The sequence below is a fragment of the Trichechus manatus genome, unplaced genomic scaffold (assembly GCF_000243295.1).
Source record: "Trichechus manatus latirostris isolate Lorelei unplaced genomic scaffold, TriManLat1.0 scaffold00031, whole genome shotgun sequence".
NCBI lineage: Eukaryota > Metazoa > Chordata > Mammalia > Sirenia > Trichechidae > Trichechus > Trichechus manatus.
The window spans coordinates 15,340,195-15,363,503 of record NW_004443967.1 but is presented as its reverse complement, the minus strand read 5'-3'; the positions used below and the strand labels follow the sequence as shown (position 1 = coordinate 15,363,503).

The window sequence follows — 23,309 nt, the reverse complement described above, 5'->3', positions numbered from 1 at the left end:
CCCAAATACACGTGACTTTCGTCATCCAAGCACTACAAGGCCAGGGTCCTGGGATATAATGCAGTTTCCCAAATACACGTGACTTTCGTCATCCATTTTGTTTATAATCAGAAACGTTGTTTTTACTCCCTTGTGAGATGCGAGCTGAAAGTGAACTAAAATTGAAATGGACAGTCGATGACTTTCTCCTGTCGCCATTTAGTGACATGTTCACTGAGAGCCATTATCTAGACCTGGGAGATACAAAGCTGTCCGTACCCTCAGGGAGCTGCTATTTTAGTGAAGGGAGACAGACACACACACGTACAAACAGGGACTTCAGACACAGCTGAGCTCCATGAAGGAGAGGAAAATCGGGCGACGGGGGAGGTGGCATGAAGACAGCACACCCCGGGGGTAGAGAGGCCACGGAAGGTCTCCTTGAGGAGGTGAAGTTCAGCCAGGACTTAAGGCTGAGAAAATGGCAGCCACGCAAAGTCCGGGAAAGAGATGTTTCAGCAGAAACAAGAGCAAATGCAAAGGCCTTCAGATGGGGATGCTCTCGATGCACTTGAGAGACAAAAAAGCCAGCGCGGCTAAGGTATATGAGCGGGGAAATGAAGGAAAGAAAGGAAGTCAGAAAGACAGGCAATGTACTAGGGTGACAGAGAGGCCCGCTCAAAAGCTTCCTTCAATATAAGTTTCTGTCGGAAGTTAAACTCAGAGCTTAAACCAAGAGACGATCTGGAAACATAACCGTGTTTCAGTTCAGGGAACAGTCAGAGCTCTTTTATAGCTGACCTGGATCTAACCACAAGGAGGCAGAACTGGAAAGTAGTGATAATTCAGAAAACCGAAACATCATATTGTCTGTAAAAAGATGGACGGCAGGAGGACAGTCAGGACAACCTACGCCAAGAGAAACCTGAAGGGTGGGGAGCTGCTGCGGGCTCTCCGGCCCGACCAGGGCAGGGCAGGTCCAATCTGGCTGCCACGACCAGGGGTACTGAAAATGCACTCTCTCTAGCACAGGGGTAACGCACCAGCCCTCTACACATGGACCAGAGAGACACCCTTTCCTACTCTGACTCTGCATCCGTCACGCAAGTCTATCCAGTTCCCCAGCAATCTAAAGCTGGACAGATGTGCCTGGTGAGCCGACATGACCTGCTGGAAGGGAAAATCCCCCATGTATCAATGACTCCGTTGATGTCTGCTTTACCTATCAGTCCACCGTAAGTTTGCATAATGCGTGGGTCAGTTACCCTGAGACAATTATAAACCCAAGTTCTAGAATTCATAAAGCTAAGGCTTTATTCGACCCAGGACAATGAATTTACTGGAGTCACGCCATCTATTGAGAACCTGGCTGATAGCCTAATGAACTATAATGAACAATGGTTTTTCCACTGACAACATTTTAACATAAATTCTAAGATGCTTACTCTGATTTGATGGATGGATTTGTATTTTTCAGGCACTGACAATTCTCCGACAGACTGGATTATAGCCACCGCCTTGCTGTCCTCTGATGGATCAGCTCCAGCGCTATAGGGCCCATTTTCATCGCTGTCCACCATCTCCTCCTCCTCCTCTTCGCTGTAACTTTCGTCAGAGTTCTCATTTAAAGGAGATTCTGAACTTTCTTCTTTTTTAGGTTCATCCAATTGAAAAAGTTCTGAAAGCATGTAATTGGCTGAAGCAATAATCTTATAAGAAGAAAATAAAAAAGCGGAAAAAAAAACATGTGTGACTGTCATCCACATTGAGCACTTTAGAGGCAGAAATTGCACTATCACGCTGACGAATCTGGGCAGGAGGCCTGCCACCAGGCTGCTCTCCCAGTGGAGAATGGATGAACAGCAGCATACAGGAGGTTCCCCATTCCAAGTTACCAACACTCTGGGTGTGCTCTGTAAAATCCTCCTGGGGTGAGCTGCTTCTGACTTCCTGTAATTATTCCATCCCCAGCCAACCCTCTCAAAGGTGGCAACTCTATCTCAGTGGAGACAGACAAAAGCTTTAAGCATGGCATGACACAGCTAAAATACTAGCAAGATACCATGCCATACCAAATGAAAAAGCCAATTTTCTCCTTACAACCTATGAGCTAATGTGAGTTTATTGTTAACAAAACCTGCTGCTGTCGAATTGATTCGGACTCATGGTGACCCTAGAGGACAGAGTAGAACTGCCCCACAGGGTTTCTTAGGCTGTAATCTTTATGGGGGTGGACTGTCAGATCTTTCTCCTACAGAGTGGCTGATGAGTTCAAACCACTGACCTTTCGGTTAGCAGTCGAGCACTTAACCACTGCACTACCAGGGCTCCTTATCATTTAATCGCAACTAATATTTACTACGCAATCTGTGGTTCTGGGAGAGGAAAAACCCTAGCTAATGAAGGAAGAGTCCATCCTGATAGCTCTTAAATTTAGCAGATTACCACTTATCTACTCTATTATTTGTTGTTAAGCAACTCATAATCAAAGACACTCAACAGTCTTAACCCCATTCTCTAACCTTCATGTAAACCATGCAAGTTCCATTAAACACCACTACCTGGGTCAGCAGATATTTAAGTCACAAATTGTTTTGCCACTTTTCTTCAAAAATTTTTCTCTGGATTTGGTCTCTAGGATAAGCTATATCCCCCAAACTGGATGTGATAACAATTAAAGTCAACTTGGATCTTTAAAAAAAAAAAAGTGTGTATATTACTAATTTAAATAGCGTAGAACAACTAGCTTTATACAGAAAAATACAGTTGTCAAGTTCAGATAATTGAGGGTAAGAGTAGCATAAAACTGTGGGAAGCATGACAGATTATTTTAAGAGACGCTTTTGTATACTGAAGTATGTAACGTGAATCATGTATACTAACAAAGTGACAAACAAGGCCAATTAGTGTAAGTGGATCTTTTAAGAAATACTTAAAAAGTTTCCCGCCTTCCAGTGGTGAAAGAAAACTAGCACAATGTTAGAATCACGTGAGTTGTGAACCGATAGAGCTGCACGATCCAACGAAATGCAGTGCGAGCCAAACGTGGAATTTGAAGTTTCTGGTAGCCGTGTTAAAAAAGGTATCTGGTGAAATGAATTTTAAGAACATATTTAATCCAATATATACATGCTCATTTCAACAGGCACTGTGTATACACACACACTTCAAAATTCATGAGATTTTACACTATAGCATATCTCAGCTCAGATTAGGCATATTCCAAGAGGCGGACAGCCACCACAGCAGACGTAGCAGTTACACAACATGAACAGAAATATTCATTTACTGTCTAGGCAGCAATGCTAGAACGGCTTTTAGTGAACAGATAATGTTAACCTTACTTGAGGATGCCTGCCTTTGTCCAACAACTTAACACAATTAAGGAGCAATGTCCTAATAGTCCCATAGTGCTTCTTATTCTGATTCTTCTTCATCATCATGTTGCAAGCAACCCTAAAAGAAATGTTTATATCAGCTTTACTCCCCATTCATCGTTCTCTACAAGACTCAAGTCTAGGGAAGCTCTCACTTCCAAGGGAATCTGGGCTATTAGAAATAACTGACTGCTGTACTTTACCGCCACAGATTTACAGTTTTCACTGGAAAGCTGAGTACATTTGGTACAGTTAAAAAATACATACATATATATTTTAAACTATGCAAACCTAAAAAGTATTGAAAAGTCTGGGCTTAGATGGTATGGCTGAATGCTCTAAAACTGTAACTGATAAGGCTAACTCCTTTTTCATCATCAGTTCTTAAAGCATGCACTTATACAAGAGGTAAGGCTAACTCCTTTTCCATCTTCAATCCTAGAGTACTCACTTATATAAGAGGACGGCCACTGGCATTGTGAACGGGTTTCGGTATTTGTCCTCGGTCTCTTCACAGAGAGTTGTGAGATCATACAGCTTCACTATATCGCTGCCACTTGCTGGGAAGAAAAACAAACCTCATTTCACAGTGATCACCCAAATGAATTATTTAGTTCATTCAAGAAGCCACTTACCTTTAAATAGCCAATAGGTATGTCCTTCTTTGGTACAATTAGATTTAAGAAACGATAAAATATTCTGTGCAATATCCTTTATGACTTTAGTAGAAAAATTAGAATTTTCCAAATTGGGAATCTCCTCTGTCTTTATCATTTCATACTTCTGTAAAACACAGATGGCAGGCAGTTTAAGAGAAATCCTAGGCAGCGACACTTCTCTTATTAAAAAGCAACCAAATAGGAAAACGCTGCTGATCATCTCCTTCCTTAGAGCACTGCCCTCCTGGATTCCACACTGTACCGTTCTGGCTCTCCCCCTGCTCTGAAAGCCCCTCCCTCCCCACCCATGGGGGAAAGGCCCGTCCCTCCCCACCTGTGCAGGGGAAAATCCTCCCCCTCCCCACCCATGGGGGAAAGGCCCATTCCTTCCCACCCGTGCAGGGGAACCTCCTCTCCCTCCCCACCCATGGGGGAAAGGCCCATTCCTTCCCACCCGTGCAGAGGAAAGTCCTCTCCCTCCTCACGCATGGGGGAAAGGCCTGTCCCTCCCCACCCGTGCAGAAGAAAGTCCTCTCCCTCCCCACCCACAGGGGAAAGGCCTGTCCCTCCCCACCCGTGCAGAGGAAAGTCCTCTCCCTCCTCACGCATGGGGGAAAGGCCTGTCCCCCCGCACCTGTACAGGGGAACCTCCTCTCCCTCCCCACTCATGGGGGAACGGCCCGTCCCTCCCAGCCCGTGCAGAGGAAAGTCCTCTCCCTCCCCACCCATGGGGGAAAGGCCTGTCCCTCCCCACCCGTGCAGGGGAAAGGCCCGTCCCTTGCCCCCCGTGTGGGGAAAGTCCTCCCCCCCGCCCCCACCCGTGTGAAGAAAGATCCAGTGTCTGATACTAGTGGACTCCTCTGGTGACGAAATCTAACAGGAGCCAGGCAGATGGTGCCTCCGCTCATGTCTTGAGCCCCATCCTCTCAAAGGCTGAAATTTCAAAAAGCTCACTGGGCATCTTTATGCTTTTCTCACACTGAACACATGGTGAAAAACACCTGCCACCCTCCCTGCCTGACCCAGTTCAAGGCCCCGTCTCAGCCGAGCCTCTGAACAGCTGGGGTCCCCTCTGACTCTTCCTCACCCCCTGCCCCCACCAATACCTCACACCCCACCACTAAATGGCCTTTTACTAAACGTTGCCACTTTTAGGGTGATGGTATAACCAAACCCACTGCTGCTGGGTCGATCCCGACTCATAGCAACCCTATACAACAAAACAGAACTGCCCCATAGGGTTTCCAAGGAGCAGCTGGTGGATTCGAACTGCCGACCTTTTCGTTAGCAGTGGAGCACTTAATCACAGCACCACCAGGGCTCCTGATGGTGTAACAGTGGCTCTCAATCAAGGCCCAAATCAGCATCACCCACAAAGCTCTCCAAAGAGATCCCACCTCTCCCAGAGGACTGAGGGCCCAAGCAGGTGTGTTTTCTAAGAGGCCACGTGTGACTCTGATGCACATCGCAGGTTAAGAATCACTGGGCTGGAGGACAATGGCCTCAGACCAGCTGAAACACTGCCACGATCAGTCCCGAGCACAACTCACTTGGGCTCCCTCCCCCTCAGTCTTCCTCTCTAACAAAAGGAGATAACAGCACACAGGTAGCTAAGATCCAATCAGTAATGCACTTGCTTAGTGAAGAGTCTGAAACAAAACAGGCACTCAGTAAGTGCCAGCGGTTATTACCACGGCTGACTGTTAGTATCTCCTCTGCAGTTTACGTATATGACGCTACTCAATACAGTGGTGCAATGCTTAGCCAGTCTTGGTCTCCAAATCTCCCGTCTGCTCTATAATAATATTCCAACACAATGCATTTTACCTCCCAGGTGCAAAGCCTTCTCTGATAGCAGATCACCAACAACAACACCAAGGCCAAAGTCCTGAGTCTCACATTCAAGATTTTCCATTATTTGGCCATGATTCTTCCAACCTTATTTCCAGCTCTTCTGTTACATGAATCCTATGTTTCACAAATTGGATTCATCACCATTCTCCATTCACTTACTTACAATGGCCTTTTAAAATACACCTCTTTATTTTTTTTAGATGTGATTATTCAAGACCCAGTTAAAAATGTCACTTCTCCCATGATGCCTTTATTTCACACCAAAACAAGCGATCTCAACGCCTCTGACATCCAGACTTCGGAGTGCACACTATGCTTCTGATACTTACGTCTCTTCTCCTGCCGTCCTCTTCTGACTTTCTAATAGGTCACAGCTGAGTAACAACGAAATCTCAGTCTTTGTTTTCCTCCAGCATTTAGGATGAGGACAAAGTGCCTTATAAACAGTACGTGCTCCATAAGTAATTTGCGAAATTAGCTATCTACTGTGTGCAATTTTTTCAGTGGTGTTTTTCCCCACCAGAACTCTGAATAAACTCAGTAGATATTTGTATACTGAAGAAATACATTTTCAGGTAATTACTGTAGGTGTCTGACATTAAAAATGGGTATTCTACAGCTACTAATGTAGGTTTCAGTATATTTATGACCTTCCCCCAAATTACCTATGAGGGTATGCTCTCGTAACATCTGGAATTCTGACATCAACTTAAGAGCGAACACATTCACATTTCAGTTTACTCGCAGCTCTCCTCCCTGTCTAAAATACACCTTAGTCCTGAGGGGCCTTAAAAGCCTTGGTGAGGTGCCCCGTGCGCCACTGTGCGCTGGAAAGGTCATCAGACAAGAGTGACGCTGTATCTTACCTGCACAATTCCATTGACATGAAAGCACATCACAAGCTCTGGTACATTGCATATCAAGTTGTCCAACCAATAGTCAATTCCAGTTAGCACATTAATTGGTTTGTTGTTATCCCTGAAAATATACATTTCTACTGTTATTTGGTTTAACAAGGATGTTCCATCACAGATCATCTGAGACGTTCCCCCATTTAGATGTTTTAATCTGTTCTCCCTAGATGGAAAATGCCAGGTACGCACACGGGGCTCAGTGGGTGTGTTAGAGTTTCACATACTTCCGGAAGCTGTTCGCCGTTTCTGGCTGGCTACCCATAAGGATTCAGTCAATGAGAGGGAATCATGCGGCAGATGGCTGTGAGGACGCTCCACGCTCCTCGCACAAGCTGAGGTGCGAGACTGACCAGCCCACGTGACAACGCCTGGGTCACAATCGCACTGGCTGCTATGGGCAAGCTGGAGCACTAAGGAAAACGCTCACAGGGAGTTAACAGGAAACCGGTAAACCACTCTCTGAAGTGATTAAATGCATTCTGCTGTGTTCTCACAGCTGTAGATTCAGACGTAAGAACAGGCCAGTCCATTTAATTAAGAACTAGAAGAAAGACGGAGCTATAGAGCTTTCAGCGTTTGCTGATAAATACCGCCCTCCTTCCTGTGGCCATTTCAGTCGGGGGGGAGGGGAAAAAACCTAGAAAAAGAGGAGGTGCCTAACTAGCTAAATGAAGGCAGATGGAGCACTGACTCTGAAGGAAGAACTTAAACAATTTAAAATCAAGGAAGGGTATAATTTTGGGTTACCTGAGACGTAAACTGACCGCTGGATATCTGCCTCCTCCAAATATAGGCATGTTGGAGCCGACCAGCATATGTATATCTTCAAACGTCCACAAAATATTCCGAACAAAATCATTTTTAAGACCCTTTGATTTGAAATAAAATACGAAACATTATAATGATCAGAAGAGCCATAGTTCCTCCCCCCGCCCCCGTGATCCCCAAAAAGACTAGAAAAAGGAAAAGACACAGGGAACAAAGGAAATTAAAGTCACAGAGCCGGGAGGCGACAGGGAGGCTTCAGAAAGTGGTTTCCAGGACCAAGGGGACTCTTTCCCGACCAGCTCCAATTCAGACGCGTCGTGAGTGATGAAGGCGCCTGGGGGTTAGGCGTCTCGGCCTGGGTACCACGGAAAGCATACCTGACTGTTCTCCCCGTCATTGAATAAAGTAGTCAGGTTTTGTTCTTTGGGTGCTGAGGCCACATGCCCCACTATGTATGAGGGTTCAAAAGGCTCACTTTCCTGTGAAAAGTGCAAGCATAAGGGTGATTCTGCTGCCGTCATTGCTTCAAGATGGCCCATTTTTAAGAGTACAACAGAAACATTCAAAGCAGACACCTCAAATGTACTTTTGTGAATTAGGACTAATACAAATCAATCATTAACTCTCATCATGGGATAGCTCGCTTCAGCTCTTAATTTCCACAGCAACCATAATAAACTAATCCTATTTACACAGGTATTACTCAGATAATAAAGATGAAAGCTTTCAAAGTTTTTCATTTCTCTCTTTTTTTGGTGACTGTACCACTGCTCTTTCAGTCCACCCCATCTCTACTGAATTTAAATGTTCCTAAGAAACCTCAGTCATGTTTTAAAAAGACACTTATCTTTATAATAATCTCTAGCATTTCTTAACATATGTTTCGCTGATGTCATGATACTGCAGGGTTTAAAGTCAGGAAAGGTGTGCAGCAGGGTTGTATCCGTTCACCATACTTATTCAATCTGTATGCTGAGCAAATAATCCGAGAAGCTGGACTATATGAAGAAGGACGTGGCATCAGGATTGGAGGAAGACTCATTAACAACCTGCGTTATGCAGATGACACAACCTTGCTTGCTGAAGTGAAGAGGACTTGAAGTACTTACTGATGAAGATCAAAGACCACAGCCTTCAGTATGGATTACACCTCAACATAAAGAAAACAAAAATCCTCACAATGGGACCAATAAGCAACATCATCATAAACGGAGAAAAGATTAAAGCTGTCGAGGATTTCATTTTACTTGGATCCATAATCAATGCCCATGGAAACAACGGTCAAGAAATCAAATGACGTATTGCATTGGGCAAATCGGCTGCAAAAGACGCCTCTGAAGTATTGAAAAGCAAAGATGTCATTTGAAGACTAAGGTGCGTCTGAAGCAAGTCATGGTATTTTCAGTCACCTCATATGCATGTGAAAGACGAACAATGAATAAGAAAGAGCAAAGAATTGATACATTTGAATTATGGTGTTGGCGAAGAATACTGAATATACCACGGACTGCCAAAAGAATGAACAAATCTGTCTTAGAAGTATAGCCAGAATGCTCCTTAGAAGCAAGGATGTCAAGACTTAGTCTCATATATTTTAGACATATTATCAGGAGGGACCAGTCCCTGGAGAAGGACATCATGCTTGGTAAGGTAGACGGTTAGCAAAAAAGACGAAGTGCCTCAAAGAGATGGACTGATACAGTGGCTGCAACAATGGACTCAAACAGCAACGTCTGTGAGGATAGTGCGGGACCGGGCAGTGTTTCATTCTGTTGTACACGGGGTCGCTATGAGTTTGGAACCGCGCTGACAGTACCTAACAACAATGTGCGTTTCACATGATACCAGTCCCTGGGATACTAAATGAAAACTTCCCAGAGTCAAGTTTGAAAACTGCTGCTTACTATATGGTCCCTGTTGGGGAGCAGCAATGTTTTTTAGCATTAAAAACGACTCTAAGAGGTCCTACAGTAGAAAAATCTACTTTACCTCTGTATAATCTGGTGTTTCCTAATCTTACTTCATCTCAGGACACTTTCTGTTCTTAATACATTCTGTGGAATACACGTTGGAAAGCACCTGGGAAGGGGGATGTCCGACACTGGGTAAACTACCATTCAATTTTCCAAACATTAGGACAACTGCTGTTAAGTGATATCACAATTTCTATGGTGGCTAAACAGCAACACTACTTTAAACCTTTAATGTCAGTGCCCGGCAGACCCCAACACGGGCAGGCACCTGTGTGCTGCTTATTCCACGTGTACGCCGATAGGCTCAGCACCTGCCTGCACAGGTAAGCGTGTGCAACTGCGGCACAGGGACGATATCTCCCACTTTTGATGTGTCTTGCCTTCTCCGTAAGAAGTTCAAATAACAGAACTTCACACTCCTTTTTTACTATTTGTTTATACAGACAAGTTGTCAACCTATGTACCAAGTCCCAAAATTATATTTACCAGGTAGTTGCTTTTGTTGGATTTGAGTTCTAGGTTTCAAAGGTCTCGATGTTCTCCATAAAGGTTTGGCTTCAAGGCCACATCACAAGTACCTATTTAACCTCTATCACTGCTTAAATACAGGCATCTAACAGTTTAGCTCTGGGAACAAGTATTCATGAGGTGACAGCTTAGGGAAAAAAAAAAAATAGATCACTAAATGTTGTACTAGGCAGTATTATAAGATAACTATCCCATGAAAGACTCATTTTATGTCAGCCTAGCTCTGAGACAATCCGACTGAGTACAAGGTCCTCCTAAACATGTTTGGAGGACGCGCAGAGTATAGTGCTGCTGTAAGAACAGGTCTGCATGCAGAAGGAGCCGAGCTGAAACCCTCGCTCAGACTTCACCAGCTATGAAGCCATGGACAAGCATCTGCTTTTAGGAGCTTTAGCTGATCTGTAAAACGGTATCATTCATACTTAACTAGATATGGCAGCTCCAAGGATGAAAAAAAAATTACGTTCACACGTATTTCAAAGTACCTGGCCTAAGAGATGTTAATAATGCCAGTTTGCTTCCTCCACGTGCAAGTTTACAAATCCTCAAACGCCTCCAGGATTTTTCTCAACAACCCTTAAACAAGTGGCGAGGATAGATAAGACCGGGCGATGGGTGAGATGGGGAAGAGGGGAGGAGTACTGTGTGGCCCTTTTTGTAAGGTGTGGGTGTTGAAGTCAAGAAACACTAAAAGCACTTCTAAAACTCCTTTAGTGAAATATAATCACATATAGGAAAGTAGACGAAACAAAATAAAATACGATGACCAATTACCAAGCCAACCACCCATGTACCATTACTAAAGTCAGGAGGTGAAACACTGCCGACAGCCCAGCACCCACCTTCTCAATCACACACCTCCCCACCCGCCGTGGTTACCACTACAAGGACTTCTTTCTTTTCCTTCGTTTCCCCACCTTTGGAAGAAATGTATATGCATTACATAGTTTTAGGAGACCGTTTCTCCATCTTAAAACCTACTAATAGTAAAATGAACTTAAATGTACTTGCTTCCTGGAACCCTATACTTTGTGAAGGTAGAAATGATCTGGCAAAATAGTGTGCAATATGTGTAAACATATAACAAGAGGAAAAAACACAGTTCACCAAGTTAAAGATCTTATTTTATCTTCTTCAAGTTATCGATATATTTTCCTGAAAAAAGACACATCACAACTTACATCTACAGAGTTATTTTATTATTTGATAGACACTGTAAGGACGAAAATAAACAAACAAGAAATAAGAAGAAACCAAGAATACAAGAGACAGAATAGACAACATTCTACTCTCTCTTCCTTTCTATAGGTTTTATAACACGAACACAGGTTAAGGATTCAAGAACTTCATCCAGAAAACCTTAAGGGCTATTTTAGATCTAACTATCTAAGAGTTAAGGTAAGAAAGTCAGTATTTAAGTTATGAACAGACCTGCAATTCTTAATATTTGATAGGTACTCACTACATATAAAGGAATCCTGGCGGTACACTGGTTAAGCGCTCGGCTGCAAACTTAAAGGTCAGCAGTTTGAACCTACCAGCTACTTCACAGGAGGAAGATGTGGCCGTCTGCTCCTGTAAAGTTTCACAGCCTTGGAAGCTCTGTGGGGCAGTTCTGCTCTGTCCTGTGGGGCAGTCCTGCTCTGTCCTACAGGGTCACTATGAGTTGAAATCGACTTGCAGGCAGTGGGTTTGGTTTGGATTTACTACATATAATTAAAAATACACTATACTGCTAGCTATATTACATATTATAATACTTTTAGGGAGATAATCAGTATTGATAAATACACTTGTAAGCTATTTAAAATGGTAGTGAAAACTTGAAAATATTCTGAATTATTTAATCAAAAAAAAAATGACGTAGCTATTCATTTATTCATTTAACAGTTCTTATAAATTCTATTTTGGAAAACTAAATAAAGTACTCCCCCACCCCATTTAGAAGTAAATTAATAGGCTATTCTTCCTCCTGCTCATCTATTTTTATTAACAAGACAATTGGTCTTACCGCTGAATTGGCACTTAAGTACTAACTGACCTGATTAGAAGCACTGGGATCTTCTGAAACGGAAGAAGGTACTTCAAAAGGGGCGGGCCACGAAGCCCTTTCTGAATCAGTTGTCTGAGCTGGACTGGACGATCCCTGTTGGTCTGCTGCAGAGGGGACGGGCTGAGCAGCTCCATCACCACTGATACTAGCCAATCAGAAATAAGACTCATCAAACTGTTGCTAAAATTAGTTTTATGTAACAGTCTACCGGTTTTTAAAAACTAGATTCTGTAATTAAACATACATCTTGTACAAAAGCAATATAAGAGAAGGTTAACAATGTCACAGTGGCAAAACTTAGATTATTTCCTTTACAAGTTCCAAATTAAATTTTAGAGCAGAATTTCATTTCTCCTCTTAACTCTGAGATAAAAGTAAACAAGTTGCGAAGTACCTGTAATATAAAAACTTGGAAAGGATAGCCTTCTGATACCAGTGCTCCTTGCTCTTCTTCTTTCTCTGCCACTTCTGGTCAATAAGTCTTTGATAAAATTCTTTCAACCATGTCCAATCTCCAGTCTGAATAACGTAAGAAATTATTAAATAAATACCGCAAGCATGTAGTCAAACAATCTGTCGTCAACTACTCTGCTACTGGAAACACTCTGTATTTTTTTGAACACTGTTCCATAAGGACATACTCAACATTCTAGCTTCACTTTATATCACCTTTTGTGAGAAACTTCCCTGCCCTCTTCCTTGCCCTAAGCCAAGCTCTCCATGTTTTCTCTCGCACCTGGGGTAAGCCCCACTATGCAGAGTATTGAAACGATCCGGGCATGTTTGTAGACCCAAAGCTACTAAGCAAGGACTGTGGAGTTTTCACTATCACATCCCAAGACCTGCATGGTGCCTTGCACGTGCGTATACACTGAACTGAGCCCTGGTCTTTGCAAAGGGGAAAGCATTTATCTCAAGTATCAATTTAAATAACTGGAACTTGTTTTCCTTCATCAAAGCATTGCAGGAATATTCTTTACAGAGTGGCCTATGCAATGGTAGGGTCCGTGACAGGGTGGCACACAAGCCTTGAGGAACTTTACATCACTGCAGCACAGCTAGCGTGTTTACAGAAGTATCAATCGTTAACACATGGGAGTCCTTCACCAGCATGGAGTTTGAGAAGCCTTGCTTTGAGAGAATCAACTCATTCTGATTAACTATGCAGTCACGGGAATAACTTCACGTTTTTCCCATTTCCTGGGAGCCATGTTTCATGAATCTTTCTAATGGAGACATCAAAGGATTTTTCAAAATTGAAGCTAATCCCTTCAACGTCTATAGATTTCTCTCAACTTTCTTCAGTGGTTTCTTTCTTTCCCTTGTAAGAATCCTGGCTGTTGGTGTCCATAAAGTAATTTTCTTCCCCATTCTCTCTTTCTCTCTCCTGTTTTTTTTTATTTTAAAGCTTTATCTTTAGTGAAACTTTTCATTCCTTGATTGCTGAAGCACTCTACTATTTTTCCACTTTGGCCTTTCTCTGAAACAAGCTCGTGTTTCCAGTGGTCTGAAGCAGTTAGAACAACAGGCCTGTGGTCGTTTCCCAGTGTTACCTGTGAGGACCTCATGAACAGCTCTTGGATGTCGAGCTCGTCCAGCAAGAGCGTCCTTCCTATGCGGTGCACTGCCATGCTCACGTGGGACTTGCTGTATGGAATCTTCAGGAGCTTTTTAATGTTCTGAAAAAAATTAGAAGGAAAAATAGTTTAGAAAGACCTTTTCATTATGATTTCAGATCTTTCAAACTTTATTCAATTTAAATGCGTAATAAGGCTTACTTCCTTAAGGTTACAAACACGGTACTTCACACAAAGAGCTACACGCAAACACACGGAAGACAGGGCTTTAAAGCCAGAAATACCTACATGTTATGAATAATACTACGTCAATGTACATGACGGTCAAATGTTTATTTTTATACGACAGAATTTCTCAAAGTCAAGCAGGTATAGGTCACACTGTTGCGACGACCTGGACTTTCAGCAGATCAGATACACCTGGCCAGCTACAGTTGGCAGACTTTACTAGAATCATCATTTCTAATTCTCAACAGGTAGCAGATACAGGACAATCCCAAACGTTATCATCAGTTTTAATTACGATTATTAGAATATGAATATTAATATTATTACCACTGCCAGTGTTTTGGGGTTTGTATCCTCCTCTTTAAAGAAAAGAGATGTAGTAAAGAATGCTACTTTAATAACCAAAAATGTGTTCAACAATGAGATAGTTTTATCTTATTTAATCATCCATCTCTTAGACTAACAGTTAAGACAAAACAGAGCAGGACAGAAAACACCTAGCACAGAACACGCCCAGAACTGCATTAAGCAGTAAGTGACACTTACTTCAGAGTCAGAGACAACATCCACGTCATTTCCCACCGAATCAATAAAGTCGTACGCCATACCAAAACTAACAAAGGGAAAAGGGCCACGGGTTAAAAGGGCACGCTCAGAATGATGCCAGGAGAGTTTAAAAATAGAGTACTGCATTTCATTGCTTCCAGGATACACATTCCCCACACTTTAACATCTTGAAAATCAAGAAGCATAGCACCACTACAGCTGGCTGGCTTCTCCTTCTTAGTGGCACAAAAATAATCATGTGTCTTAAAATCAATGACATCTTAGATTTGATGAAATACAGCCATGATCATTAGAAGCAATTAGTTAAGAAACAATTAGCATAAAATCACTTAATCACTATTTTTATTTTTGTAATCACTAGACCCAAAAATCTCCAAGAGAAAACAGCCAGTTCAAGATTTTATTCTTTTCAGGCGGGGAGACAAGAAAAATAAAACCAGAAAAAGGTGTCAGGATTTTAGTTTTGGGGACTGTGTCCCCAGTGAGGTACAATTCTTTTTTTAAAAAAATGTATGACACCAATTTGGCCAGAAGGAGCAAAGAGCAGCAGACTTCTGTCAGGTACCTTGTGAGGCACATCTATAGTCTACCAGCCTGGAAGGTACACGTCGTCACCATCTTCAGCCAGTAAGTGGCAGGGAGTCACTTTCAGGTTCTTTTCTTCCTCTAGGACCTCAGGCCACTCTCTCAACTTTAAATACCCAACACGCTGGGTTTCCTACAGCAGGCTTTCTCAGACCAGACACTCCACCCTCGTTTAATGAAAAACTCCACAGGACACATCGGGTGTTGTTAAAGGTCTTCCTCCTCAGGCATCACCCTGATTCTTTGTATTTAAATACTCAAAAGGCACGCAAATTGGTTAAAAATTATATGGCTGATGGAATTTTAGTGATCAAAACTCAGCTTTGTTAATAACATGATGTAGACTGGAAAGAAGACAGCATATACAATCAAAATCTTCACATTATAATTTTAATACGGGAGGAAAAAAGGACTTTGAAAGTCATATCAGATCTTTTTCTAAAGAGAAATTTTGGCAAGTTGATGAGCATTACAAATTAAAGTTTTGAGGAGGACAGAAGGGCAGGTAAAAATGCCTTCAATTAATATTTACTTAACATTTACCTTGAAAACGGCTTGCTTCTCTTACTATTGCCAAGAATGGTAGTTCCTGCTGGCCCAAGTTTGGCACTCTCCCGTAACCAGTTGGCAGGTGGGAGCTTCAAGTCTGTTTTCTCTTGGAGGCGGGCAAACGCTGTGCGAGCAGGTGCGGACGAGTATTTCACCACGGCTCGGCTCTTCACTTCATTGCCTCCAAGGAATACAGCCGATCCCTAATTAGCGTATCGAATGAAACTTCAATGAGCATTAATTGGAATTAAAACCCCACCTTTACGCACACACAAACACCCGCATCAGGCTTAGTAAGGAAGTATGCCACATATTACTAATAAACATGTGGGAAGCAGAAGATGTCACATTTATTTAGCTTTTTTCCCCCACATAATTTCAAAGAAAGAAGATAGTCAAGTACAACAGCTGTGGTTATTGGCTAGGAAGGAGGCCAACCACTCTATTTTTTAAATGTATTCACACTGATGGAGAAACAAGGGGAGTTAACAGTATCATGCTACCTAAACACTAAATTGAATAAAGCCTGTTTCGTATTAAAGACTCATGGAGGCCCCAAGTGTTACAGGGTAGAGTAGAACTGCTCCATAGGTTTTCTAGGTTACAATCTCTAGGGAAGCAGTTCACCAGTCCTTTCTTCTGAGTAGTGGCTGGATGGGTTCAAACTAGGTTGCCAGACCATGGCAAACTGCTTGAGCCACCCAGGGACCTTGGGGTCACCATGACTTAGAATCCACTGGATGGCAATGTTGTTGTTAGGTGCTGCCAAGTCAGTTCCGACTCACAGTGACCCTATAGGACAGGGCAGAACTGCCCCATTGGGTTTCCAAGGAGTGGCTGGTGGATTTGAACTGTTGATCTTTTGATTAGCAGCTGAGCTCTCAACCACTGTGCTACCACGGCTCTGGAACTCAAGGACAGCGAACGGCGATAGGTTTGGTTTTCTGGTTTAGTATTAAAGAAGAGGTATTTTGATTTCAATAACACAGACATTTAAAAAATAGCTTGTGGTCAGTTATCTGGGGCTTTTTTTTTGTTTTCTTTTTTTTAAAGGAAACGTTCAGTAATTGACTCGTCGGTTCATCAGACAAGATACTCTGAACCTCTTGTTCACCGTTCAGCCTGGGAGTGGACAGCCCCATAAAACCAAATGAGACTAACGAGGTACAGGAGTCCAGTGACAAGGGCCAGAAGGCAGAAGGGGACAAGGAAGCTGGTGATAGGGAACCTAAGGTTGAGTAAGGATATTGTTGATGTGTTGTGAGATTGTTAACCATTGTCATAGGGCAACATTTGTAGTAACTGTTAAATGAGAAACTATTTTGTTCTGTAAGCCTTCATCTTAAGTGAGAATAACAGCACAACTGGAAGAGCGTAGTCAATGTCACTGAACTGTGTATGTAGAAACTTTGGAAATGGTATATCTTTGGCTATGTGTATTTTCACCAAAAAAAAGGTCTCTAAGGTTGAGAAGTTAGAGGGTTGACATATTGTGGGGTTGTTAACCAATGTCATAAAACAATATGTGTACTACTGTTTCATAAGAAACTATTTGTTCTGTAAGCCTTCACCTGAAGTACAATAATAAAAAAAAAAAAAAAGATACTCTGAACCTCTTAAATTCACAGCAAGGCACACAGGGTTCCTCACAGTCTTCATCTGCACACCCCCAAGCAAGCTCGGGGTCTGGGTCACTATCTAACCTTCTCGAACGCTGTCCCTCTGCGGCCTGGCAAACACTTTGCACCCTTCAAGAACGAGCTCACAGTCACGCTCTCGGCGAGGCCCTCGCGGACATACTGTCCTGCCTCCAGGTTTGCACGACTGGGCCCTGTTTTGGAGCTGCAGGTTGACACGTACACTCCCTGCGATCCGAGATCGAGTCTAACCAAAGCCAGGACTGCTTTTGATACGGATGACTTGCAAGTAAATCCCTGAATCCCTGACGACCCGCACACGGGCTTCCACTCCCTATCTTGGGGTTGCCAGGAAGGCGTGGAGCAGGTGCCAGAAGCTGCCGGGAACCGTGACATCGCTGCCCGGCGGTGCGGGCCCGCAGCTCCGGGCACCTGGCTGGCTCCGCCCCGCGGCGCACTCACCTGTGCAGAAGATTCCTCGGGCTCTCCCTGCGGCAGAAGGCTGAGCCTTCCCCGAGCAGCGGCCCCGGCCGGCGGAGCCTCGGCCTCGGCCTCCTTGAGGTCCCCCATCACTTCGGCCCAGGGTAGCCGCGACCAGGAACCCGGGCCCGGCGGCGCAGCAACCTCAGTGGAGCAAGCGCCAAAGACGTCCCACCCTCTGCACTTCCGGTCCCTGACGGCAAGGAGTAGCTGTGACACGATTAAATCTCGCGAGCTTTGTTCCAGAGGCCCGCCCCACCTCTCCCTGCGGGTGCCACCTTCGCTGCCGCGATGCGGGGCGGGGGGAAGCGTCGTAGTGCGCCTGCGCTTGTCAGAGCCTCTTTGGGACACCAGTTCTCGCGGTATCTGACTCCCAAGCTCCACCCCCGGCACACCGCTGGCCTTTGTTGGCAAATAGTCGTTGGGAAGTGGACTTGGGGGGTAAGTCGGCGTGGAGGGCGTCATCGCTCCCTACCTACCGATTAATAAAGTTTCAGAACTCCTCCCTCCCAGCCTTAAGGGCCTCTTTCCAGGAAGGAAAGGCGCACCCAAGTGAGGGGCAATCGAAACGCACCCCGCGGTCCCTGACTCGGCGTCCTCTCCTTGCATCACAATCCCGGCGTCCTAGGTGCAGGAGCCGAGCTGACACCGAGGCGGCAGGGCTTGTGGGACAAGCGGCGCTGAAACAAGGTGGCTCCTGAACAGGTTTTGAAAGGTGCGGGAGTTTGGTGATGGATGTGGCGCTACGCCACAAGAACTCCTGCTGGAGGGGAAACAGAGGAGGGACAGGATTTCCTGGGGCCACACACAGGGCAGGGACTCCAGTGATTTAGGTAGTAAGGAGGTCAGCCGGCAGAGAGGGGACGCTCAAGGAATGTTGAGAATGGGGCGTGTACCTTTCAATTTGCCACAGTCCCGTCCATGGCCTAGTGTCTTACACCCGCCAGCCTCACTCATTTACATTACCTAAGAGGATGGCAAGACTTGTCTCACGTACTTTGGACATGTTATCAGGAGGGACCAGTCCCTGGAGAAGGACATCGGGCTTGGTAAAGTAGAGGGTCAGCAAAAAAGAGGAAGACCCTCCATGAGATGGATTGACACAGTGGCTGCAACAATAGGCTCAAGCATAACAACGATTGTGAGGATGGCACAGGACGGGGCGGTGTTTCCTTCAGTTGTACGTGGGGTCACTATGAGTCACAACCGACTCCACGGCACCTAACCGCTTAACCACAAGGCCTTGCAACGCCCTGAGTTTCTGACCCCTGGTCCTGGGCTTTTAGAATTGGAATAATATTTGAGATTATCTGGTCCAACTTCTTCCTTCTTTAGATGAGAGCAAAGCAGTCCAGAAGGAGAATTGACTTGTTCAACATGATACAAAGGGGTAGCAAAGGCAGGACTGGTATGCAGCTCGCCTACTCCCTTCCTAGCGCCAGGTAAACAAGTTGCTGTTGAGTCAACTTTGACTCATGGCAACTCCACGTGTGTCAGAGTACAACTGTGCTCCATAGGGTTTTCAATGGCTGATTTTTTTGGAAGCAGATCACCAGGCCTTTCTTCCAAGGCACCTCTGGGTGGACTTGAACCTCCAACCTTTTGTTTTAGCAGCCGAATGTGCTAACTGTTTGCACCACCCAGGGACTCCAGTATACCAGACAGCCTACTAAAAAATTAAATTACAGATGTAGTCCAGTGGAGCTTTAACTTGTTTCAGAACGACCTGAGGAACTTGTTTAAAGAGTGGATTCTCCAGCCACCTCCAGATTCTGATCAGTCCATCTGGTGTGGATATTTTTGTTGGCTGCTGTCAGTTTGTTTTCAACTTGTAGAGACCCACGTGACAGAGTAGAACTGCCCCATAGGGTTTTCTTGGCTGTAATCTTTATAGAAGCAGATCACCAGGTCTTTCTCCCACGGAGCAGCTGAGTGGGTTCAAACCGCCAACATTTGGGTTAGCCACATAGCTCTTAACCGTTTATGCCACCAGTGCTCCCCATCTTGGGGGTGGTGGTGTTGTTGTTAGGTGCTGTTGAGTGAATTCTGACTCATAGTGACCCTGTGTACAACAGAACGAAACACTGCCTGGTCCTGCGCCATCCTCACAATCGTTGCTATGCTTGTGCCAATTGTTGTAGCTGCTGTGTGAATTGATCTACTTGAGGGTCTTCCTCTCTTTCGCTAAACCTCTACCAAGCATGATATCCTTCTACAGGGACTGGTCTCTCTTGATAACATGTCCAAAGTACGTGTGACGAGGTCTTGCCATCTTTGCTTCTAAGCAGCATTCTGGCTGTACTTCTTCCAAGACAGATTTGTTCCTTCTTCTGGCAGTTCACGGTATATTCAATATTCTTCCCCAGCACCACAATTCAAAGGCATCAATTTTTCGTCTTCCTTATTCATTGTCCAGCCTTCACTTGCATATGAGGTAATTGAAAATACCATGGCTTGGGTCAGGCGCACCTTAGTCCTCAAAGTGCGATCTTTGCTTTTTGACACTTTTAAGGAGTCTTTTGCAGCTTATTTGCCCAATGCAATACGTCTTTTGATTTCTTAACTGCTGCTTCCATGGGTGTTGATTGTGAATCCAAAAAAGATGAAATCCTTGACCATTTCAGTCTTTTCTCCGTTTATCATAATGTTGCTTATTGGTCCAGTTGTGAGGATTTTTTTCCCCCTAATTTGAGTTGTAACCCATAGCGAAGGCTGTGGTCTTTGATCTTCAGCAGTAAGTGCTTCAAGTCCTCTTCACTTTCCACAAGCAAGGTTGTGTCATCTGCATATCACAGGTTGTTAATGAGTGTTCCTCCAATCCTGGAAAAACCTTTTTCAACAACATAAATGGCGACTATACAGGTGGACTTTGCCGGATCGAAAACACAGGAATCAAATACTCTACATCTGTGGAAGACATGATGCAGAAGCTTGATATCGTCAGTCAGAATAAGGCCAGGCGCTGACTGTGGAATAGACCATCAATTGGTCATATGCAAGTTCAAGTTGAAGCTGAAGAAAATTAAAACAAGTCCACGAGAGCCAAAATGCAACCTTGAGTATATCCCACCTGAATTTAGAGACCGTCACAAGAATAGATTTGACTCATTGAACACTAATGACCAAAGACCAGACGAGTTGTGAGATGACATCAAGGATATCATACATGAAGAAAGTAAAAGTCATTAAAAAGTCAAGAAAGAAAGAGAAGACCAAAATGGATGTCAGAAGAGACTCTGAAACTTGCTCTTAAATGTAGAGCACCTAAAGTGAATGGAAGAAATGATGAAGTGAAAGAGCTGAACGAAAGATGTCAGTAGAGGAAGTAAAGTAGTATAATGAAATGTGCAAAGACCTGAAGTTGGAAAAACACGCTCGGCATTTCTCAAGCTGAAAGCACTGAAGAAAAAATTCAAGCCTCGAGTTGCTACATTGAAGGATTCTATGGGCAAAATGTTGAACTATGCAGGAAGCATCAAAAGAAGATAGAAGGAATACACAGAGTCACTGTCCCAAAAATAATTGGTCGATGTTCAGCCATTTCAGGAGGTAGCATATGATCAAGAAGCGATGGTATTGAAGGAAGATGTCCAAGCTGCACTGAAGGCACTCGCGAAAAACAGGGAATTGACGGAATACCAATTGAGATGTTTCAACAAACAGGTGCAGCTCTGGAGGTATTCACTTGTCTATGCCAAGAAATTTAGAAGACAGCTACCTGGCCAGCTGGCTAGAAGAGATACATATTTGTGCCCATTCCAAAGAAAGGTGATACAACAGAATGAGGAAATTATCGAACAATATCGTTAAAATCGGTAAAATTTTGCTGAAGATCATTCAGAAGTGGTTATAGCAGTACATCGACCGGGAACTGCTGTAAGTTCAAGCTGGATTCAGAAGAGGACATGGAACGAGGGATATCATTGCTGATGTCAGATGGATCTTGGCTGAAAGCAGAGAATACTAGAAAGATGTTTACCTGTGTTTTACTGACTACGCAAAGGCATTCGACTGTGTGGATCATAACAAATTATGGATAACATTGTGAAGAACGGGAATTCCAGAACACTTAATTGTGCTCATGAGGAACCTGTACATAAGATCAAGAAGCAGTCACTCAGACAGAATAAGGAGATGCTGTGCGGTTTAAAGACAGGAAAGGTGTGCATCAGGGTGGTTTCCTTTCACCATATTTATTCAATCTGTATGCTGAGCAAATAATCCGAGAAACTGGACTATATGAAGAAGAAAGTGGCGTCAGGATTGGAGGGAGACTCATTAACAACCAGCCATCTGGGGTAGTGCCAACAAATCTGCATTTTTAACGAAATTACTACTTTCTGACAACCTTTGCCTATAGCGCACACCTTAGGACTCTGGTCTCCAAAGACAGTCGACTGGCGTGCAGGAAGAACTGTAACTTTTAAAACCTGAGACGGCCAAACTTAAGCTTTACTAATATTTAATATAGTGATAGCTTGATGGTTCAGTGGTAGAATTCTCACCTTCCGTCTGGGAGACCTGGGTTTGATCGTTGCCCAGTGGATTTCGTGTGCAGCCATCACCCTTCTGTCAGTGGAGGCTGTGTGTTGCTATCATGCTGAACAGGGTTTAGCAGAGCTTCCAGACTCAGACAGACTAGGAAGAAAGGCCTGGAGATCTGCTTCTGAAAATCAGCCAGTGAAAGCTCTATGGGTCACATGGTCTGATCTCATTATACATGGGGTTGCCATGAGATGGGGGCTGACTTGACAGCAGCTAATGACAACAACAATATTTAATATACAGATTGGCACAGGTACCCCTCCTTGAGCCCTGACCCGCTGTTTTATCAATCAAATACGGCCAGGGTTATGGAAAAGAAAAGATTCCCACATCTGAGTGCCTTACAAGTAGGCTTGCCAAATAAAACACAGGACATTCAGTTAAATTTGAATTTCAGATAAACAGCAAGACTTTTTTTTAGTATAAGAACGTCCCAAATATTTAGTATAGGCCTGTCCCATGCACCATTTGGGGCATACTTCTTTACCGAAAAATTTTTCACAGTTTATCTGAAATTCAAATCTGACTGAGCGTGCTCTATTTTTGTTTGCTAAATCTGGCAACTCTCCTTACAACCACAAAGGCTTGTTTCTTGTTCTCAGGACACATCCATTGTGGCTCAGCTGTAGCTCTCGTCCACGTCATTTCTGTCCAGGACCCTGGCTGACAAAGCAGCCTCCATCTGATGCATTGCCAGTTGGAGTGGCAGAGGGACACAGAGAGAGTGCTGAGACAAAAGTTAGCTCATAAAGCTTTGGTCAGAAGTGACAAACATTGCTGCCGTTTAACATTTTTTGGCCAGAGTGAGTCACCTGGCCAAGCTTAGCATCAGTGTGGCAGGGAACACCAATGCTTTTCCAAGGAGGGGCCGTGGATGTCTGTGGACCAGTATGCAGTCTGCCACAAGCTTATGGTGGCCTGGATATGCTAGTGGCTAATTGGGTGAAAACAAGACCTTTAGAAGAATCTTTTCAGAGCTTTGTGATAAGATGAAGAGCGACCTGGAAGATTTCGTGAACCACACAGAGATCATGGA

At 44.0% G+C, this 23,309-nt stretch overlaps 1 protein-coding gene across 3 annotated transcripts in view; it reads right to left on the bottom strand.

Moving 5' to 3' along the window:
- Positions 1–18,104, bottom strand: part of EDRF1 (erythroid differentiation regulatory factor 1) — a 41,307-nt gene extending 23,203 nt beyond the window's left edge. For all 3 annotated transcript variants that reach the window (XR_002823812.1, XM_004374975.2, XM_023730052.1), the window contains exons 1-13: positions 17,711–18,104; positions 15,606–15,814; positions 14,457–14,523; positions 13,659–13,784; positions 12,500–12,624; positions 12,094–12,250; positions 7,929–8,030; positions 7,531–7,652; positions 6,736–6,847; positions 3,992–4,139; positions 3,808–3,916; positions 3,324–3,435; positions 1,425–1,688 (exon numbers count right to left, since the gene is read on the bottom strand). Coding sequence is in view for 2 of the 3 variants with exons in the window: in XM_004374975.2 (XP_004375032.1) it covers positions 1,425–1,688; positions 3,324–3,435; positions 3,808–3,916; positions 3,992–4,139; positions 6,736–6,847; positions 7,531–7,652; positions 7,929–8,030; positions 12,094–12,250; positions 12,500–12,624; positions 13,659–13,784; positions 14,457–14,523; positions 15,606–15,814; positions 17,711–17,818 (1,761 nt within the window). In the remaining variant the exon portion in view is untranslated. The remainder of the gene's footprint in view (positions 1–1,424; positions 1,689–3,323; positions 3,436–3,807; positions 3,917–3,991; positions 4,140–6,735; positions 6,848–7,530; positions 7,653–7,928; positions 8,031–12,093; positions 12,251–12,499; positions 12,625–13,658; positions 13,785–14,456; positions 14,524–15,605; positions 15,815–17,710) is intronic.
- Positions 18,105–23,309: the final 5,205 nt, after the last annotated feature.